Source organism: Haliotis rufescens, unplaced genomic scaffold (genome assembly GCF_023055435.1).
Source record: "Haliotis rufescens isolate VD_foot unplaced genomic scaffold, xgHalRufe1.0.p SCAF_19, whole genome shotgun sequence".
Lineage (NCBI taxonomy): Eukaryota > Metazoa > Mollusca > Gastropoda > Lepetellida > Haliotidae > Haliotis > Haliotis rufescens.
Window position 1 is genome coordinate 590,171 of NW_025963879.1, and position 19,019 is coordinate 609,189.

Below are 19,019 nucleotides of genomic sequence, written 5' to 3' on the forward strand. Positions count from 1 at the left end.
GCTGAAATATTGCCGACGTGACTTAAAATTATATTTTACTCACTCAATTCCCGTTGGTCGCCTCTTACGACAGGCATTGGTTGCTGAAGACCCATTCTAACCCGGATCTTCACGGGTTTTATTTGTATTAAAGTATACGAGCCATAACATTCTGGCGCTGTATTTATCTGTCTTGAACAATACGAATTTTAACACTACTAACGCTGTATTCATCTGTGAAATCCGCTTAACATCGGTTTCTTATTGTAGTCTTGTTAAAAGCACGTAACCATTCCCAGTGTTCCCAAATAATGCTGAAATGCAGCAATTTGTTCATCCATCGAAACATTTTGATAATGAATTGATTAAAAACGAAAAGCTAATTTACAATCTTAACAGACTGATGGCCTGGACGCGTTCATATTTAAACCTCTCCTGGAACACGAACAGTCAAGTTGTCTTAAACTCCACAGAGGCGGATATGATAACAACCAGTAAAGCCATACACATGTATGTGTGAAGAGGTGACACTAAAATAGTACGATTATGTATGACTCGGTATGGGAATAAGCCGATGAACACTCCAATGGTACCTTTAAGTTGACACTTCGTGATATAACTGAACTACTGTTTGAAGTGACGCAAAAACCAACCCACTAACGCACATACTTGTATAAACAAACAACCCCACGACAGATGAGATACAGCTGGTGTGTAAGCCCAGCATCTCCGTCACACAGAAGCCACTCCCGTGCGGTCGTATTTACGTTCACTGTTTGTCTGTGTCAGCTGGTGGAGCATTGTTGTTTTAAGGTAGGCGCCACGTGCTCAGTTACCTGTGTGAGCCCTACGTGTTTTTTTGTGTGGGTAAAACATCAACGACACAACTCATGGAAAGGAACGGTCTTATTCATGGTTGAAATTTATGCCGTCGTCTTCATTATTACGTGTCCAGAAGGGTTCATTCATTACTATCAAGGTGAGGTAGTGAGGTAAAATGGGGTTAAACGTCGCGTCCAAGATTATTGCATTTATATAGCGACGTGCATGTACGTGTGTGTGTGTGTGGATGCTTGTACTAGTCCGGACTGATGCCGATTTATAGTGCTAGCTCACTGAGATACCATGCCGCAGTTTAGCATGAATACCACACTCAGACACAGTATACTGACTCCAAGCCGACCAGTCCTTGCTTTAGCCCCTTAATACCGAGCGCCAGATAGGGTAACAACAAGTAACATCTAACATAACACTTAACATGAATACCCCACTCCGACACAGTATACCGACTCCGAGCCCTTGTCTCAACCGCTAAATGCCGAGCGCCAGACAAGATAACAACAAAAACAAGTACCAACTTTTAACGTCTTTTAGTATGACGCGGCCGGGTATCGTACACCGGACCTTCCGGTCTCTGGACAGACGCTCTTCCTCGAGACCACAAGGAGTATGCAACCTTTTAAACCAATTGTAAAGGACCTTTCGCGTTTTTTTCTATAACTTGCTCCTGTCATGGTAATGTGTGGATTAAATTTATACTGGCATCCGAGAGTGGTTCCAGTCCAGGTTCGAACCCCCAAAAGGTCATGTTTGTTATTACGTCTCTATAAGTGTAATGTTCAGCCTGTGAGGATATTTTGATGAGTGTGAATCGAACTGAGCTTGTAGCAGAATAGAGATAAATTACAACAATTAGAAAAACATATTTATTAAAATCATACTCTTCGCAATTGCTAAAACAACCAAATACAAACAACACATATTTTTCATAATCAACAACATATTTCCATTAATATAGAATAGACATATCTATCTAAACTCCTGTTTTAAACATGCAAAGGAAAACGTTGAAACTTGCACGTGTATACTGTGCACACAAGACATACCATATGACAATAACAAACAATAAACAATTCCGAGTAAACACACAAGAAGTAAAAAGTCCTTTCATGTGTTAAACCATCTAGCCAAGAGTAATCTTGGGTTTACCAAGAATAACTCGGGTTGCTTTTCTGCCGGTGCCAAGGACAATCTTATGTTTGTTAAATCTCCTGAAAGGCTGGTAGCCCAACAGAATAGACCCTTTCCCTCTACGTTCCACTCTGATAGCCGCAGCCTCCAGATTGTAGAAGCCAACGATGTCGGTGCCGTCGCAGGGCATGTTCTCAGCCTGACCGATGACTACAATTTCTCCGGTGGTAAGGGGACACATGATAGGAGCTCCAGAATCACCCTTAAAAAATACATTAGGTAAGGTTAGTAAACAAAAGCGATGAGAACCATTTAAATAATCATAAGAGGTGAAATCGGGTTTAACGTTGCACTTATATAGCGACGTGCTTGCACGTGCGTGTGTGGCTGCTTGTACTAGTCCGGACTAATGCCGATTTTATAGTGCTAGGTCATTGAGATACCATGCCGCATCAATTACACACTTAGACACAGTAAACTGACCCCAAGCCAACCAGTCCTAAGGCTTGTTTTATCCCCTTAATACCGAGCACCAGGCAGGGTGACAACAAGTACCATCTTGTAACGTATGGTGGTATGACGAGACAGGGGATAGAACCCTGGATATGCCGCTCTCAGGGCAGACGCTCTACCACTAGACCTAAGAGGCGATATGAAATCTCTGCTGAAAGTACAGTCCATTGTACGATTCAGACTATATCATTAGCATGAATTTATGAATCACTATCAAGTAGTGATGATCACACGTGTTCGTGAAAAGGTGAGCGGCACTCGTTGCAAACACGTACATCTGAAAACACACGAGAACATGTCTTCCAGAAAACCTTGGCACACGTGTCAGAACCACAAGGCTACCCCCTTCTTAATGCATTGGGTCCTAGGTAATGTGAGGAAGTACGTTGTGTTATATATACGTACACCACAGGTAGAAGATCCTGTATTGAAGAAACAGTTGTACGTAAGACCAGTGCCAAAGAGGACGGCTTGACCAGACGCCTGCAGGAGGGCGGGACAATCGGCCGTGGGCTGGAGACTTGGCACGGTGTAGAAGGATAATGTTGCGGGGTTCGTGCCTGAAAAGTAACACATGCTAAAAAATGAATGAATGTGTGCTGCAACCTTGAAAGACTTCTTAAACGAGACCAGATCGAGGAAGTCTTTCGAACTTTTCATGAGAATGAATATTTTTCTCAATCCCAATTTGTAAAAGCGTGCATTTGAAACATCCGACTAACGCCGTAGGGTCTAATAAAGTTTCCGGGCATCAAATACTCAATAACACCCGCAAATCTAAACACACATAACATTTATCTACTATAAATATCATATTCATTGCCTGAAAAATAAAGTAGCTGAAATAAACGTCGATCAATGTTTACCGAGGAACACAAAGCAGATTGAAAGAACATAGGAATTAACAGTTTCTTCCTAATTTTGTCATATGCTTTCTAAAGCCTGTATGATATACCTGCAATATCGTCATGTCCGGCACCGACAACGACGCAGCTTGTGAGGTCAATGTCATCGACCATGGCAGCGTCATAGATGCATGCAACGCCAGGGCAACTCGTGGAGCTGATGGGCGTGGACAGAGTGATTGTGAACGGACCTCCTGTTGCGACGGTGGTGGCTAGGAAACGAGGCAAGACATATCGATATAAATATAAGATATTATGCCCATTTTAACCCTAGTCCTACCATTTCACTGCGGTAGACATTATAAATGTACCATATAGGGAATCCAACCTTGGTCTTCGTGAGTGAGTGAGTGAGTGAGTGAGTGAGTTGGGTTTAACGCCGCTTTTAACAGTATTCCAGTTATATCACGGCATGTCAGCTTAATGTGGGAGGAAAGCCCGAAGTGATGCAGGTCTCAGACGTTTACCACTTCCGTGAAACCCACGAGCACGGGTATGGTGCTGACAAACCTAGAAACATAATCGGGGCGAACCGGGATTCGAACCCACAATCATAGGTTTCTGGCGTGCCCAAGGGACGCAACTCTGCACAGCGAATTGCGGCGCCTTAGACGACTGAGCCACCCGTGCCTCCCCCCCCCCCCCCCCCCCCCCCCTGGTCTTCGTCTGACGAGAGAGCGATTTAATCAGTAGCATCGGCTACCCTTCTTTATATTGTAAGTGTTTTTCATATTTCAATCATACCAGAGTAATATATTAACTTGGCCCCCCTATCGATGAATATATTTTCATTTGTCATTACATACTGTACATTGCATTCAGAGCTATGCATCAAAGTTGTTGTGCTCTCATCTCAATAGATCTCTTGATTATGTGTCGCCATTACTTTGTTTCATAAGTTCGTGGATATTCCAGATATTAATGAAGATTTAGTTACTCGAGAAAAGGAAATCGTTCACTTACTGTCAATTACAGGTAGAGTTTCAATGACGGTGCCAGTGGTTGGGTCTTGTAGTTCAAGCCTAAAATAGCATCGATATGCATATCAATGTTAAAGAACATTTATAATAATAATAATAATAATAATAATAATAATAATAATAATAATAAAAAAAATAAAAAATGATGATGATGATGATGATGATGATATGGAATGTAGATTATTGAATTATCAGTGGATGCCCAGCTTTGGCACAAACTACATGATGGTGTAGCTTGATCATTTTATTACCGTCTTCGCCATGCTTGTGGTTTTGACAAAGAGGTCCACCCTTGTTACGACTCGGAATATGTAGAGGGCGTCATGGAAAATGACAAATACAAATTCTTTGGAATAGGCCCATTTACAGCCTTAGACCAACAAATCTGATCTTGTTCTTTTTGATAAATCCAATGAGATCATTTATATCATTGAATTTTCTGTCCCCTTTGACACTAATGTGAATGACAAGACTAAGGAAAAACATGGCAAATATGCGGACCTCGCTTTCGAAATGTCACGCTTGCATCCCAAGTACCAAGTTGTCCGACTCCCCATTGTGCCTTAGGTTTGGTACCTCCCAATCTGTTGACTGACATTGGGAGAGTACCCGGGTTTGCTACCAGGAATACAGCCCTTCTGACGATCTGGGTAATGCAGAAGGCTGCAGTGTTGCGGAGTCTTCACATTCTCCGAAAAGTTCTGGGTGGGTTTGACTATGCAGCGCTTCCTGGGAGAAGTCCCATTCGCTGTCTGGGCTGCGTGTAGAGGGGGCAAGGGCGCTGGGCTGATGATGAGCCTAACCAGCCTGACTGTGCCAGAATCACCCAAACCCTCTTTGGTGCATATTTATATCTTAATCTGTACATGGTAATAACTAAAACCGATTACACTGTATCTGTGTAAATGTTCATGCGTTTCCAATGTAGTGAAACAGAAATGAATCAGAGAGAAAAATATTCAGTCATTTTGAGAACATCATAATGATCTTCAGAGTAACCTCATTATTACTTCCGAGTAGAACGATTGAGAGTAATAACTTTCCGATATTTGCACATGATAACATTTCGTCATCTAAACAATAGTTTGACTTGATGTCACAATGAGTAATATACAGAATAACTCAAATCTCGGATTTACGGTAAAGCTACCAGTTGTTATTGAATACAAGTTTCCTCGTACTTGACGTGGGCCTTACACTATTCCTTCATTCGCTACGCACAATCAGATTCAGATATTAAATCGTTGGTTATTCTCTGAATATTATACATACGCAGTGCCCATGAGCTGAGCACAATTGTTGGGTACGGAGACAGTTGTTGTTGAGGTGACGACGCCCGTGCACACAGTATTTCCCGAAGTGGGGTCCACGACCCTGACGACGCCGGGGTTGGTGGTGCAGTCTGTCACAGCGGTACCGCCGAGAATCCTGGTAACGGTAGACTGTGTGGTCGCCGTCGTTGGGCAGACTAGAACAGAGTTCAGAAATGTATTGACCAATATGTAAGTCACTTGCGCATACGACTTCATTCGCACCGAGAAAAAAGTCCATATTTATTGATGCTACAACAGCCTCCTTTGTTACCCGAGTAGGGAGAATTTCCGATTATGGAGAGATTGTTTAGGGAGGTTTGTCAAGGGTAAAGTGACATAAGAGATTACTGATATGACCGACAACGGTGCTGTTTTTTATGTTTTTATTACTGTCTTCTTTAAAATGTTTTTTTGGAACTAGACATCCGTTTGGGGCGAATTTCGGTTTATAAGCGAAGTCAGTAGCATGGGCAACAAGCCTAAGGCAATTGTAAGGGCTACAACGGATAATATATATGGTTTTAAGATAGTGTCTTAATGTGATACAGGATAAAATAGGCCGATCATAATAGAGCACGTTTACTGCACTTACATCGTGTTACAACAGTGGTAGTTGGGGTGGTGGTTGTAGTTGTAGTTACTGTAGTAGTAGCAGTTGTGGTCGTTGCAGTTGTGGTTGTAGCAGTTGTAGTTGTAGCAGCTGCAGTAGTAGCAGCTGCAGTAGTAGCAGCAGTAGTAGTTGTTGGAGTTGTGGTAGTAGTAGTTGTAGTAGTAGTAGTAGTAGTAGTGGTCGTAGTAGTAGTGGTGGTCGTTGTTGTGGTCGTGGTGGTTGTTGTAGCTGCTGGTGCAGCTGTTGTTGCTGCTGCAGTTGCTGGTACGTTGGAACACGAGGATTGGTAGGAGCTGCAGAGGCACTGGATCTTGCATGAATGATACCAGAAGTTACCAGGATAGAAAGGCATCGTGTTGAAATAGAAGTAGTTGTTTCCTGCAGGGTTAAGAAATATGGTTTCAGTAACTCTTGTAATAAAACATGATTTTACGCCGCTTTTAGCAATATTCCAACAATTTCTCGGCATGGGACACCAGGAACATGTTTGACCCATGTAAAGAATATAGCCCAGGTCTTCAGCACGATGAGCGAACGCTTTAACCACTGGGCTACCCAACCGCCTATTTTCGGCCGATATCAGTATAAGTCAGTATTAGTTAATATACATAAATCTCCAATTGCTTGTCGTAAGAACCGACTAAAGGAGTGTGAATGATCAGGTTTGGTGGCTGGACTGATTGCATATGATCTTGCAATTTATTAGTTTTATTTTAAGTGTGTAGCATTTGTTTTCCCCCGAACATTTATATTAAATAGTATCGGTTCATAAATGAGTGTGATATTCAAATGTATGTAAATTCAATACTAACATGTCGAAAGCTATTCATCTAATATTCCTTCTTTGAAAAGTACGTGTAATTCTTACTTGTTCTGCTGTATCTTTTGTAGTAACGGCAGTCGGCGATGTCGTTAGCACAGCATTGACCAGAAGTATCCAGCCAACACGATCTGATGTCTCTGGTCTTTTTGCTCACGTCAATGGCTCTCAAGAATGTTTGTCTCTTGAAAAATGCATTTCTGTTTGCCGCGTATGTGACGGCTGCAAACGTCGCCAGTAGAAGGACCAGCTTCAACATGTTTGATCCGTCTGTGTGTGTTGGACTCGAAAATGGCATTTCGAAGAAGAATCTATTTATATATTAAAACGATAATAATCATAATAATCATAATAATCATAATCATAATCATAAAAATCTATCTATAATCCATCTGAACGATCACTGCATCGAGTTTATGTTCAGTGTGTTGAAAAGGTCAGCAACCCTGCAGAGTCCTTCGCTTGGATGAGGTCGGCTGGCCTGAAAAGTGAAACAGAATGCTTTCTGTTTGCTGCTCAGGACCAGTCATTTCCCACTCGAAACCGTCAATGTGTGATTTTGCATCAAAATGTAAATATGAAATGTAGATTATGTAATGAATTTAATGAGACTGTCCAACACATTGTCAGTGGATGCCCAGCTTTGGCACAAACACACCATCTTAAGCGTACCAAGTTGTCCGACTCCCCATTGTTCTTGGTGCCTTAGGTTTGGCACCTCCCATTATGTTGACTTACATTCGGAGCGTACCCGGGTTTGCTACCTCATGTTGTCGAGTCTTTACATTCTCTGAAATGGTCTGGATGGGTTTGACTAGGCAGCGCTTCCTTGGGGAATGCCCTGGGCTGATGATGAGCCTGACCAGCCTGACTGTGCCAGGATCACCCAAATCCTCATTGTTACATTTTTTTTGGTTTTAATCTGTAGTTCATAATACACATTATCATTCTCAACATTATTAGTCCAAACGGTTTTAGGTGTATGAGTGAGTATATTTTCCGCAGCTTTAAGCTATAATATCCGAGTAGTGTCACTACGTGGAATCGGAAAGGGTCTGTGGCGTGATGAGCGATAATTGTATAACAACGAGATACACCATAAAGCGACAATTAGAGAGAGCATAACAAATGCACCATTACCAACATCAATAGTTCAATGTCTATGTTAAGGCAAGCTTTGACATCTGAAATATTTCCATTATCGTCTCAGTTATGTACAGTTTGGCTCTTCCGGGGACATGCACAGTTCCCGTGCACGTTGTTAGTGCCGATTGAAATGAGTATTGGATGGCGACCTTGGCACCAAACTGATCATACTTCCCTTTGTTGATTCTTTTTGTACCCAAAGGGGCTGCTGAACCCAATAAATATTTTAAAGAAATTTCATATTAAGAAAATAAATCAAAATATACGTTGCGCGTGGAAAGTTTAAAATCAAGAAGAATTGTGAAATAACTTCATGTGATATGTACAGTTGTTCCATAAAAAGAAAGAAAAGGTGAGACTGTCACCGCGCCCCGACGGCATGGGTCACTACTCTTGCTATCAACCAGTGATATGTCTTGGCTAGGTGCAGTTATTTACAAAACAACGTTCTACGTGTATCTCTGTAGTATTGGTAACTACTAGCATACATTAAAACAATATTCACTGTGTTACTCATTTACTCATAATCTGCAGTTTTGGTGATCTAACTGTCCATACATTGTAATATATGATGTTCAAGTTTACCTTTTGATTCCAAACATTCATTTAGTGAGAAAACAGTTGCCAAATATCATGAGACGAAACAGTTTACTTACCAAAATGTGAACTGACTGTCAAGATGAAAGATGTCTTCGTCGACTAATGGTTCAGAACGGAATCTCAGCCCTTATATACAAGTCAAATGTGAGCAAGAACCAAAGACGCATCACGTGGTACACGCTGAGACAAAACGTCTTCTCTGACACAAGACAAAACAGTTAGACGTGATAACCTTCAATTGAATGAAATTTTATGAAAGTAAGTTTACACCTGGAAGGTAAAATTCCGCTTGGTCTAAGTGCAATTGTCTAGTCAGCACTGCACGAATTTGTTATACAGAAGAGATCGCGGCGCCAGGCATGGCTTTGTTTTTATAATGATTTTTAAACAATGCACCAACGTGACGTCTGAATAACCCTCGCTTTGTCTGAAGCGTTGGCGCGTCTCTTTACATAGCAGTTTACATTTTGTGACACAGTCCTATGGTATTGAGTATGAAGAAAGTAGAGAACGACCATTAGGCAATATATGGCACGTAATTATGTATAATCACATAACGTTTTCTTTAGAAACAGTAATTCGGCGATACTGAAAGGTTTTCCTGCGGTTTTAATTTCATTATCCAGATTAAGAGAACATTCTAATATGTTGACGTATTTCAAATCGAGACGAATTCGGGTATTGTTTTCTAATATTTTATGTGATATATTGAGTCAATTAGTGCAGGATATTGATGGAATTTACACAGACGAGTGGTAAGTATATATGTAAGTTCATACGCTTCTCATTATCGAGATATATTGCAAGTTATAGTTATCAGAAAATGTATGTAAATTTATAACATGGCACATTTGTTTGTCCTCTGTATTTTGATGATCATGTTTCTAGAGTGTCAATTTATGCGATAAATAGATAGTTTATGTTATAGAAGATACCGTTACTGTTACCGAAACACATTCAAAATAGCTATTGTATTTGAACAAGTTATTGTTGCCTGTCGTGCATAACAAATTGTACATATGAAAATTAGTTATGACCAAAACATTATAAACGTTATCAACACGGTACTTGTCTGAAAAAAGCCGTCGAAACACTGTAAACGTGAGATTCAAAACACAACAACGATCCCCGTATCACATACCATCGAATAAACATTTCTTCTTCGTTTCATTTTTAGCCACCATCAAACAAAGGTGTACACGTTATTTTGCCCGACATTTTAGAACTCATTCATGAGTCATTAGGAATAATGTTAAAAAATATATTTAGTTATATATGTATTTTACGTTCATAATTTATTTATCTATTTATATATTTCTTTATTTATTTGCTTTTTAATAAACACAATTGCAATAGAGACTAGAGAGAGTGAATAAAATCAGTAATGTAAGATAGATATTAATCAGCATTGCATTTTTACTGTGTTTAATCACATGAGATATGACTATTAGTTTGGTGTGACGTGTGTGACCACTGATACACATGTACCCATCGATATCAGTACATCTAACATTATTGAAGAACCATGGGTGTCATCACTGAGTTTCAGTGGTCCATTCCTATATTTTTCACAGCTATTGTGTTCTTTACACCAAATGGAATCTGTTTCGGCAGATGATCAGGAGTGATTATTCTCTTCCATTGAAATCTATATTTTCACCAGTCTGGAAGTGGACTATCACTGGTGTGCCTTTGTGATTTCCTTCCACACTAAGCTGCCAGATCGTGATAGAAATAAAATTCAGGTTCAAAGTGATTTTAAATTCAAACATGAGTAACAGTGGCTTTAAATAAAACATCACAAAACGTGTCTTTTAATCTAACACTAGTAACAGTTGCTTTAAATCCAACATCACCGAAAGTGGCTTTTAATCTAATACTAGTAACAGTGGCTTTAAATCCAACATCAACAAAAGTGGCTTTGAATCTAACACTAGTAACAGTGGCTTTAAATCCAACATCACCAAAAGTTGCTTTGAATCTAACACTAGTAACAGTGGCTTTAAATCCAACATCAACAAAAGTGGCTTTTAATCTAACACTAGTAACAGAGGTTTTAAATCCAACATCACATTACTTGGCTTTTAATCCAACACCGCTAACAGTGTCTTTAAATCCTACATCACAAATAACACTAAAAACACCAGAAATATTGGCTTTAAATCAAACACAAGTAACAGTGGCTTGAAATCCAACATTAGTAAAGATGTTTTTTAATCCAACACAAGTGACAGTGGCTTTAAATCCAACACATGTGACAGCGGCTTTAAATCCAACACAAGTGATAGTGGCCGTAAATCCAACATGAGTAAAGGTGGCTTAAATTCCAACATCAACTGGCAGAATGATGACTCCATGTGTTAGTTCGTTCCCGATTATATAAAATTGCGATGTTTAGAAATACATCTCTTGCCCAGGCTTCATAAGCCTAGACCAAACATATATGAACGTTGTCGATTGTCCAGAGCGAATGTAGTAGCATATCAGTACGGTACATCATTACATGTACACCACTATGTCATTGTGACTGAACTATCACACATGTTCAGTCATATGTTCATGGGGAAACGAAACAATGTTCATGTTCCTAATATGTGTCACTCCTCTCGTGTATCATGCCAAAATGAAACCAGGAATCCCGGTGCTTGTTTAAAGCGAGTATGTAACTTCTGAAGCCAGTGGTATATGGCACCTTTCTCATAGTATCCATTATTGGTTACCAATATTAATATGCGTGGATTTAAATATTTATTGGCATCCGTGAGGGGTTTCAGTCCAGGTTCGAACCCAGAAAATGGTCATATTTGTGTTTATGCTTATATACGTGTAATATCCAGTCTATTTAGATATTGTCATGAGTGTGGTCATCAGATTAGTTTGAAGTGAATAGAGCTTGTAGGAGAACAGATATAAATTACAACAATTAGGAAAAAAATATTTATTAAAATCATACTCTTCGCAATTGCTAAAACAACCAAATACAAACAACACATATTTTTCATAATCAACAACATATTTCCACTAATGGAGAATAGTCACATCTATCTTAACACCTTGTTAAAACATGCACAGGAAAACGTTGAAACTTGCACGTGTGCACTGTGCACACAAGACATACCATATGACAATAACCAATAATAAACAACTCCGAGTAAACACACATGAAGTAAAAAGTCCTTTCATGTGTTAAACCATCTAGCCAAGAGTAATCTTGGGTTTACCAAGAATAACTCGGGTTGCTTTTCTGCCGGTGCCAAGGACAATCTTATGTTTGTTAAATCTCCTGAACGGCTGGTAGCCCAACAGAATAGACCCTTTCCCTCTACGTTCCACTCTGATAGCCGCAGCCTCCAGATTGTAGAAGCCAACGATGTCGGTGCCGTCGCAGGGCATGTTCTCAGCCTGACCGATGACGACAATTTCTCCGGTGGTAAGGGGACACATCACAGGGGCTCCAGCATCACCCTGAATAATACATTACGTAAGGTTAGCATATAAAAGCGATGAGAAATATTTGAAATAATCACATTAAATCTCTGCTGAAAGTCCATTGTACTAGAATATCCATAGCATGTGTTTATGAATCACTATCAGATGGTGATGGTTTCAGGGGTTCGTGAAAAGTATGCTGCCCCACCGGTGGCACTCGTTACAAACTAATACAAAGACACGTCAATATTTATCTTAAAACACACGGGAAAGTATGATACAAGTTTATATATGGAATTGCATTGGACAAAATGTTGGTCGCTGGTCAAATTTGGCATGTCTTTTACACAGGTATCAGTAACACAAGGCTTTCTGCTGCAATCATGCATTGGATGTTAGTTAATGTGAGGAAGTGCGTTGTGTTATATGTACGTACACCACAGGTAGAAGATCCTGTATTGAAGAAACAGTTGTACGTAAGACCAGTGTCAAAGAGGACGGCTTGACCAGACGCCTGCAGGAGGGCGGGACAATCGGCGGTGGGCTGGAGACTTGGCACGGTGTAGGAGGATAATGTTGCGGGGTTCGTGCCTGAAAAGAAACACATACTGAAAATTGAATAAAATGTGAAACATTGCTAACTGGGTTCGAATCCCGGACTTCAAACATCCTATGAATTCTTTTCTTGATCAGTATGTTATTTTTCTCAATCCCCTTTTGTAAAAATGTGCCAGCCTACTCAATGGTGGAAATCTTAACATTTGAAAATTCGACTAACGCCCTCGGGTCTAAATGAAATTTCCGGTCATCAAATACCCTATAACACCCGCAAATCAGAAAACACGTCACATTTATTTACTGATTAGCATATCCATTGCGTGACAGCTGAACTAGCTTAAGTTAACATCGATGGACGGGGTATAAAGTTAACCGAGGAAAACAAATCAGATTGAAAGATCATAGGCATTAACAGTTTCTTCCTAATTTTGTCAAAATCCTTTCTTAAACCAGTATTATGTACCTGCAAAATCGTCATGTCCAGCACCAACAACGACGCAGCTTGTGAGGTCAATGTTGTCGACCATGGCAGCGTCATAGATGCATGCAACGCCAGGGCAACTCGTGGAGCTGATAGGTGTGGTCAGAGTGATTTCGAACGGACCTCCTGTTGCGAGGGTGGTGGCTAGGAAATGGGACAATACATATGAATGCAAAACTAATGTAAATATAGAGTAAGCAAGGTTTAATGCCCAGTTTATCCCTATTCTAGCCATATCAGTGCGGGAGGCATTGTACCGATGAGATACACCCTATCTTGGTATTTGATATGACGAGAGAGAGAGAGAGAGAGAGAGCGATTTAATCAGTAGGCTGCCCTTCCAATTGATATTGTACTTGGTAGTTATTCTACCAGGGAAGTATATTTTCTTAATCTTATCACGAAATTGATGAATTATATTTTCGTTTGTCATTACATATTGTTGTCCTTTCTTTGAGAGCTACGCTTCAAAGTACCTGCACTGTCGTCTAAATCGATCCCTTGGTCATAGGTGTTAATTTTTGGGTCGGTGTTATTTTTCGTAAGTTCATGGATATTCCAGATATTAATGAAGATTTAGTTACTCGAGCAAAGGAAATAGTTCACTTACTGTCAATAACAGGTAGAGTTTCAATGACGGTGCCAGTGGTTGGGTCTTGTAGTTCAAGCCTAAAATTAAATCGATATGCATACCAATGTTAAAGAATATTTATCGCGGGGTCACTTTCTTCTTTGATTTGTTTATTCAAACCTCATTATTTTACCAACAATGAAATAATAATGGTAACTAAAAACGGTAACGCTGTATCTGTGAAAATATGTAGTGAAAAAGTACGAATGTATTAGAGAGAAAAATATTAAGTCATTATGAAAATATCAGAATGTACTTCAGAGAAAGCCTATTATTACTTCCGGGTAGAAGGAATGAGAGTAATAACTTTCCGATATTGCACATTATGTAGCGTCATGAGATCACACATTGATAATATTACGTCATCTTAACAATAGTTTGACTTGAAGTCACAATGAGTAATATACAGAATAACTCAAATCTCGGATTTACGATTTAGCTACGAGCTGTGATTGAATATAAGTTTCCTCGTACTTGACGTGAGCCTTACACCATGCCTTCATTCGCTACGAACAATCAGACTCAACATTGGAATCGTTGGTTATTCTCTGAATACATACGCAGTGCCCATGAGCTGAGCGCAGTTGTTGGGTACGGAGACAGTTGTTGTTGAGGTGACGACACCCGTGCACACAGTACTTCCCGAAGCGGGGTCCACGACCCTGACGACGCCGGGGTTGGTGGTGCAGTCTGTCACAGCGGTACCGCCGAGAATCCTGGTAACGGTAGACTGTGTGGTCGCCGTCGTTGGGCAGACTAGAATAGAGTTCAGAAATGTATTGACCAATATGTAAGTCACTTGCGCATACGACTTCATTCGCACCGAAAACAAAATACCAGTTTACTTTGAGCGCTAGATACTGAACTTATAAAGGTTATTACTGTCTCCTTTAAAAAATTGTCACCCGTTTCCGGTTAAGGAGGTGTCGGTTTAGAGAGGTTTGCCAAAGGAGCAAAAGACATGTCTGCTTCGACAGACAACAGCTGTGCGGGTTTTTTTTATTATAGCTATCTTCTATACCATTTTTGGTTGACATAACACCCGTTTAGGGTGAATATTGGTTTATAGAGAGGTCATTTTAGCGAGCATTGCAAAGGGCAATAAGGTAATCATCGTGTGATGCATACTTTGGGCACAATGCAATTACAAGGGCTACGTCGGATTATAAATTTGGTGTAAAGATGACGGTCAAGATAGTATCGTTTTATTGTGAATGGATGATTTTAATAAGAATTGCTGAAGGTCCTATTTTAACAATGTGCGTTCGACAATGCCATGTTATTAACCATACTTTTTTAAATTTTATGATACAGCAATCGCAGTTAAATCCACTTACATCGTGTTACTACAGTAGTAGTCGGAGTGGTGGTTGTAGTTGTAGTCACTGTAGTGGTAGCAGTGGTCGTTGTCGCAGTTGTAGTTGTCGCAGTTGTAGTTGTAGCAGCCGTAGTAGTAGCAGTTGTTGTCGTAGCAGCTGTGGTAGTTGTTGCGGTAGTAGTGGTAGTCGTTGTGGTTGTTGTAGTTGCTGGTGCAGCTGTTGTTGCTGCTGCAGTTGCTGGTACGTTGGAACACGAGGATTGGTAGGAGCTACAGAGGCACTGGATCTTGCATGAAGAATACCAGAAGTTACCAGGATAGAAAGGCATCGTGTTGAAATAGAAGTAGTTGTTTCCTGCAGAGTAAAAGAATAATGTTTTCAATGGCGACGTTGGGTTCTTGTGAGTGAATATGATTTTATGCCAATAGTCCAACAATATCACGACTCGATACACCACAAATGGACTAGCCCATGTGAGAAATCGGACCCGGGTCTTCGGCCTGCCATCCGTACGCTTTAACAACTGGGCTTCCCATCGTCTCTTTCTGGTCGTTTCATAAGGGGATTGTAGTGTTACAAAACAGACAGGCTACATACATGTATATACGGACAGCCGGTGCTCTACGTACATAGGGTTCGCTATAACAACGACCGGTAAACGTTTGTACCAAAGTCCTGTGTATCAATAAATCACTGTTTTCATCTTGCAATTTATTAGTTTTATTTAAATATGCAACAGTTGTTTCCCCCAAACATTCAAAGATAAAAGTATTGGTTTTTAACTGAGTGCTATATTCGGATGGTCTTGTCAAATTTCCTTTCATGCTCTTTATTAAATGTCAAATGGTTGCTTAACCGAACATTTCCAATTGGTTCAAATGAAAAGCACTTAAAACCTGTAAAAACATAACTATTTAAATTCAGTACTGAAATGTCGAGAACTATTTGTTTCATAATATTTGTATGTAGACAAAAACCCACTGGTTCTGCTGTATCTGTTGTTGTTATGGCAGTCGGCGCAAAATAGCAAACGTATGTAAATTCAATAGTAACATGTCGAAAACATTTATCCAATATTACTTAAATGAAGTGTACATGTAATTCTTACTTGTTCTGCTGTATCTTTTGTAGTAACGGCAGTCGGCGATGTTGTTAGCACAGCATTGTCCCGAAGTATCCAGCCAACACGATCTGATGTCTCTGGTCATTTTGCTCACGTCAGTGGCTCTCAAGAATGTTTGTCTCTTGAAAAATGCATTTCTGTTGGCCGCGTATGTGACGACTGCAAACGTCGCCAGGAGAAGGACCAGCTTCAACATGCTTGATACGTCGGTATGTGTTCTCGAAAATGGAAATTCGAAGATGTGCCTATTGTATATTAAACGAGAATTTAATGAGGATTATAAAAGGAAGAGGCTTTGAGAAATATTCTAGCAATCGAACCGGGTCTAAGGCGTGATGAACGATATAGTTACTATTACAAAATTAGCATTAACAACATTAATAGTTTAAGATATATGTTACATGACAGCTTTGAAATCGGTTATTTCGTGAAATGTTTGATGGAACTCAATTGCTATTTTAGTTAATCATCTCAGCAATGTACAGTTTGGTTCACCCGAGAAAGACGAGATGAATCAAAAGTGCCGACTGTAATGAGTATCGGATGGCTATACTATACCCTTGAACCTTGTTCCTAAGACTCTCTTTTGTGTTTTTATTCCGATGGTACAGTACCCATCGGGGCTGCCGATAAACCCATTCGATTTTTTGAAGAATTAACACTTAATCTTAATCTTTAAAACTTAAAGTAAAAACGTTTGCTTGGTAAGTTTGGATTAATAAATTCTCAAGTGAATATGACATATCTTTATCATAGATGTACAATTGTCCAAAAAGTAAGAAAATGTGAGACTGTCACAGCGACCCCACGGCAGGGATCGCTACTCTTGCTATCAACCAGTGTTATGTCTGGTCTAGAGGAAATTATTAGCATACGAACGTTAATGTCGCTGCAGTATTGGTACTGGTATACAACAAAACGAACTTCACTTTAATTTGTTCCTTATTCAATCATAATCGGCAGTTTTGCAAAGAAGGATCTTATTATCCATATATTTTAATATATGATGCTCAATTTTAGTTTTTGATTACAAACTTTCTGTAGCTTATTAAAGCTGGAAACAAATGTAAAGAGACGAAACAGTAAGTGTGGGTTCGAATCCCGGACAGGACTCAACCCCAAAAAGTACGAGAATCTGTACTTTACTAAGAAAGTGTTATCCCAAATATAACATTTGTAACGAAACAGTATACTTACCAAAATGTGAACTGAGTGTCAAGATGAAACACTCTTCGTCAACTGATGGTTCCGGACAGAATCTTCAGCCCTTTTATACACGTCAAATGAGCAAGAACTGAAGACACATCACGTGAGAGGCGTATTGCTTGTGTAAACTCTAACGTCACAGTGCAATTCGGTGTAGTTCTATTATCTATCAAGCTATTATTCAATAGAAGTAACAAATACTCTTGCTGACCACTCGACAAGAACCGTGGCAGTAGGGCATGGCGGTACTCCGTTGACACATTACGTCTTCTCTGAAACAAGACAAAATAGTAAAACGTGTTTAATGGAATGAAAGTAAGGTTACACCTGGAATGTAAAATTCCTCTTGATCTAAGTGTACTTGTCCTGTCAGCATTGAACGAAACTGTTATACAGATGCGACCGAGGCGCCAGGCATAGCTTTGTTTTGATGATGATTTTGAACACAATGTACCAACGTGACGTCTGAATGACCCACGTCGTGACCCAGGCGTTGTCACATAGGGGTTTACATTTGGCGACACAGTCTTATGGTACTGAGAATGAAAGGCCATTTAGCAATATATGGCCATGATGTCAGAATCACATAATAATACAATGTGTTTTTAGAAACAGTAATACGGCGATGCTGAAGGGTTTCTCTAACAGAACACATGTAATATTCCTGCGTATTTCAAGTCATAGTTCGAGACGAATTTCTTGTATTTATTTCTGGTAATAATGAGTCAATAATTGCACGATGGCGATAGAACTGACACAGAGGAGGCGTAATGTCCATACTCTTATGCCCTTTCTTGATATTTTTCAGAGTATACGTTGCAACAAATTGATGCATAAGATGGCGGTGAGGTGAGGTAAAATGGGGTTTAATGTCTCGTCCAAGATTAATTTACTTATATAGCGACGTTCATGTACGTGTGTGTGTGTGTCTGTGTGGCTGCTTGTACTAGTCCGAACTGATGCCGATTTGAGTCCGATTAGAAACCATGCCACAGTTTAACATGAACACACCACTCAGACACAGTATACTGACTCCAAGCAGACCAGTCCTTGTTTTAACCCCTTAATGCCGAGCGCCGCACTGGTTAACAACAATTTCCATCTTTTAACGTCTTTTGGTATGCCGCGGCCGGGGATCGAACCCCAGACCTTCCGTTCTCCGGGCGGACGCTGTACCACTAGACCACGGAGGCGGTTTCCAGAGTGAATATATTTGTTTGTTGGTTGTTTAACGCCGCCCTCTGCCATATTCCAGCTACATGACGGTAGTCTGTAAATAATTGAGTCAGGACCAGACAATCCAGTGATTGACATCGTGAGCATCGATCTACGCAATTGGGATACAGTGATATGCATCGCAAGAGGCGACTTACGGGATCGGATGGTCACGTAATTCTCCATTTGGACTTGTACCATATGTTAAACTTTTCAGGTG

The 19,019-nt window shown here is 40.1% G+C and overlaps 1 protein-coding gene across 1 annotated transcript; it reads right to left on the minus strand.

Annotated features, from left to right (window-relative positions):
• Positions 1-1,671: 1,671 nt before the first annotated feature.
• Positions 1,672-17,607, minus strand: LOC124130582 (mucin-5AC-like). Its single transcript, XM_048399107.1, has 16 exons — positions 17,576-17,607; positions 16,364-16,623; positions 15,274-15,609; positions 14,497-14,692; positions 13,916-13,974; positions 13,288-13,449; positions 12,703-12,857; positions 12,034-12,302; positions 10,915-10,971; positions 7,140-7,402; positions 6,254-6,649; positions 5,621-5,816; positions 4,332-4,390; positions 3,419-3,580; positions 2,869-3,023; positions 1,672-2,212 (listed from the first exon to the last, which is right to left on the minus strand). The coding sequence occupies exons 2-16, from the start codon at positions 16,572-16,574 to the stop codon at positions 1,943-1,945; spliced, it is 2,946 nt and encodes a 981-aa protein (XP_048255064.1). The 5' UTR covers positions 16,575-16,623; positions 17,576-17,607; the 3' UTR covers positions 1,672-1,942.
• Positions 17,608-19,019: the final 1,412 nt, after the last annotated feature.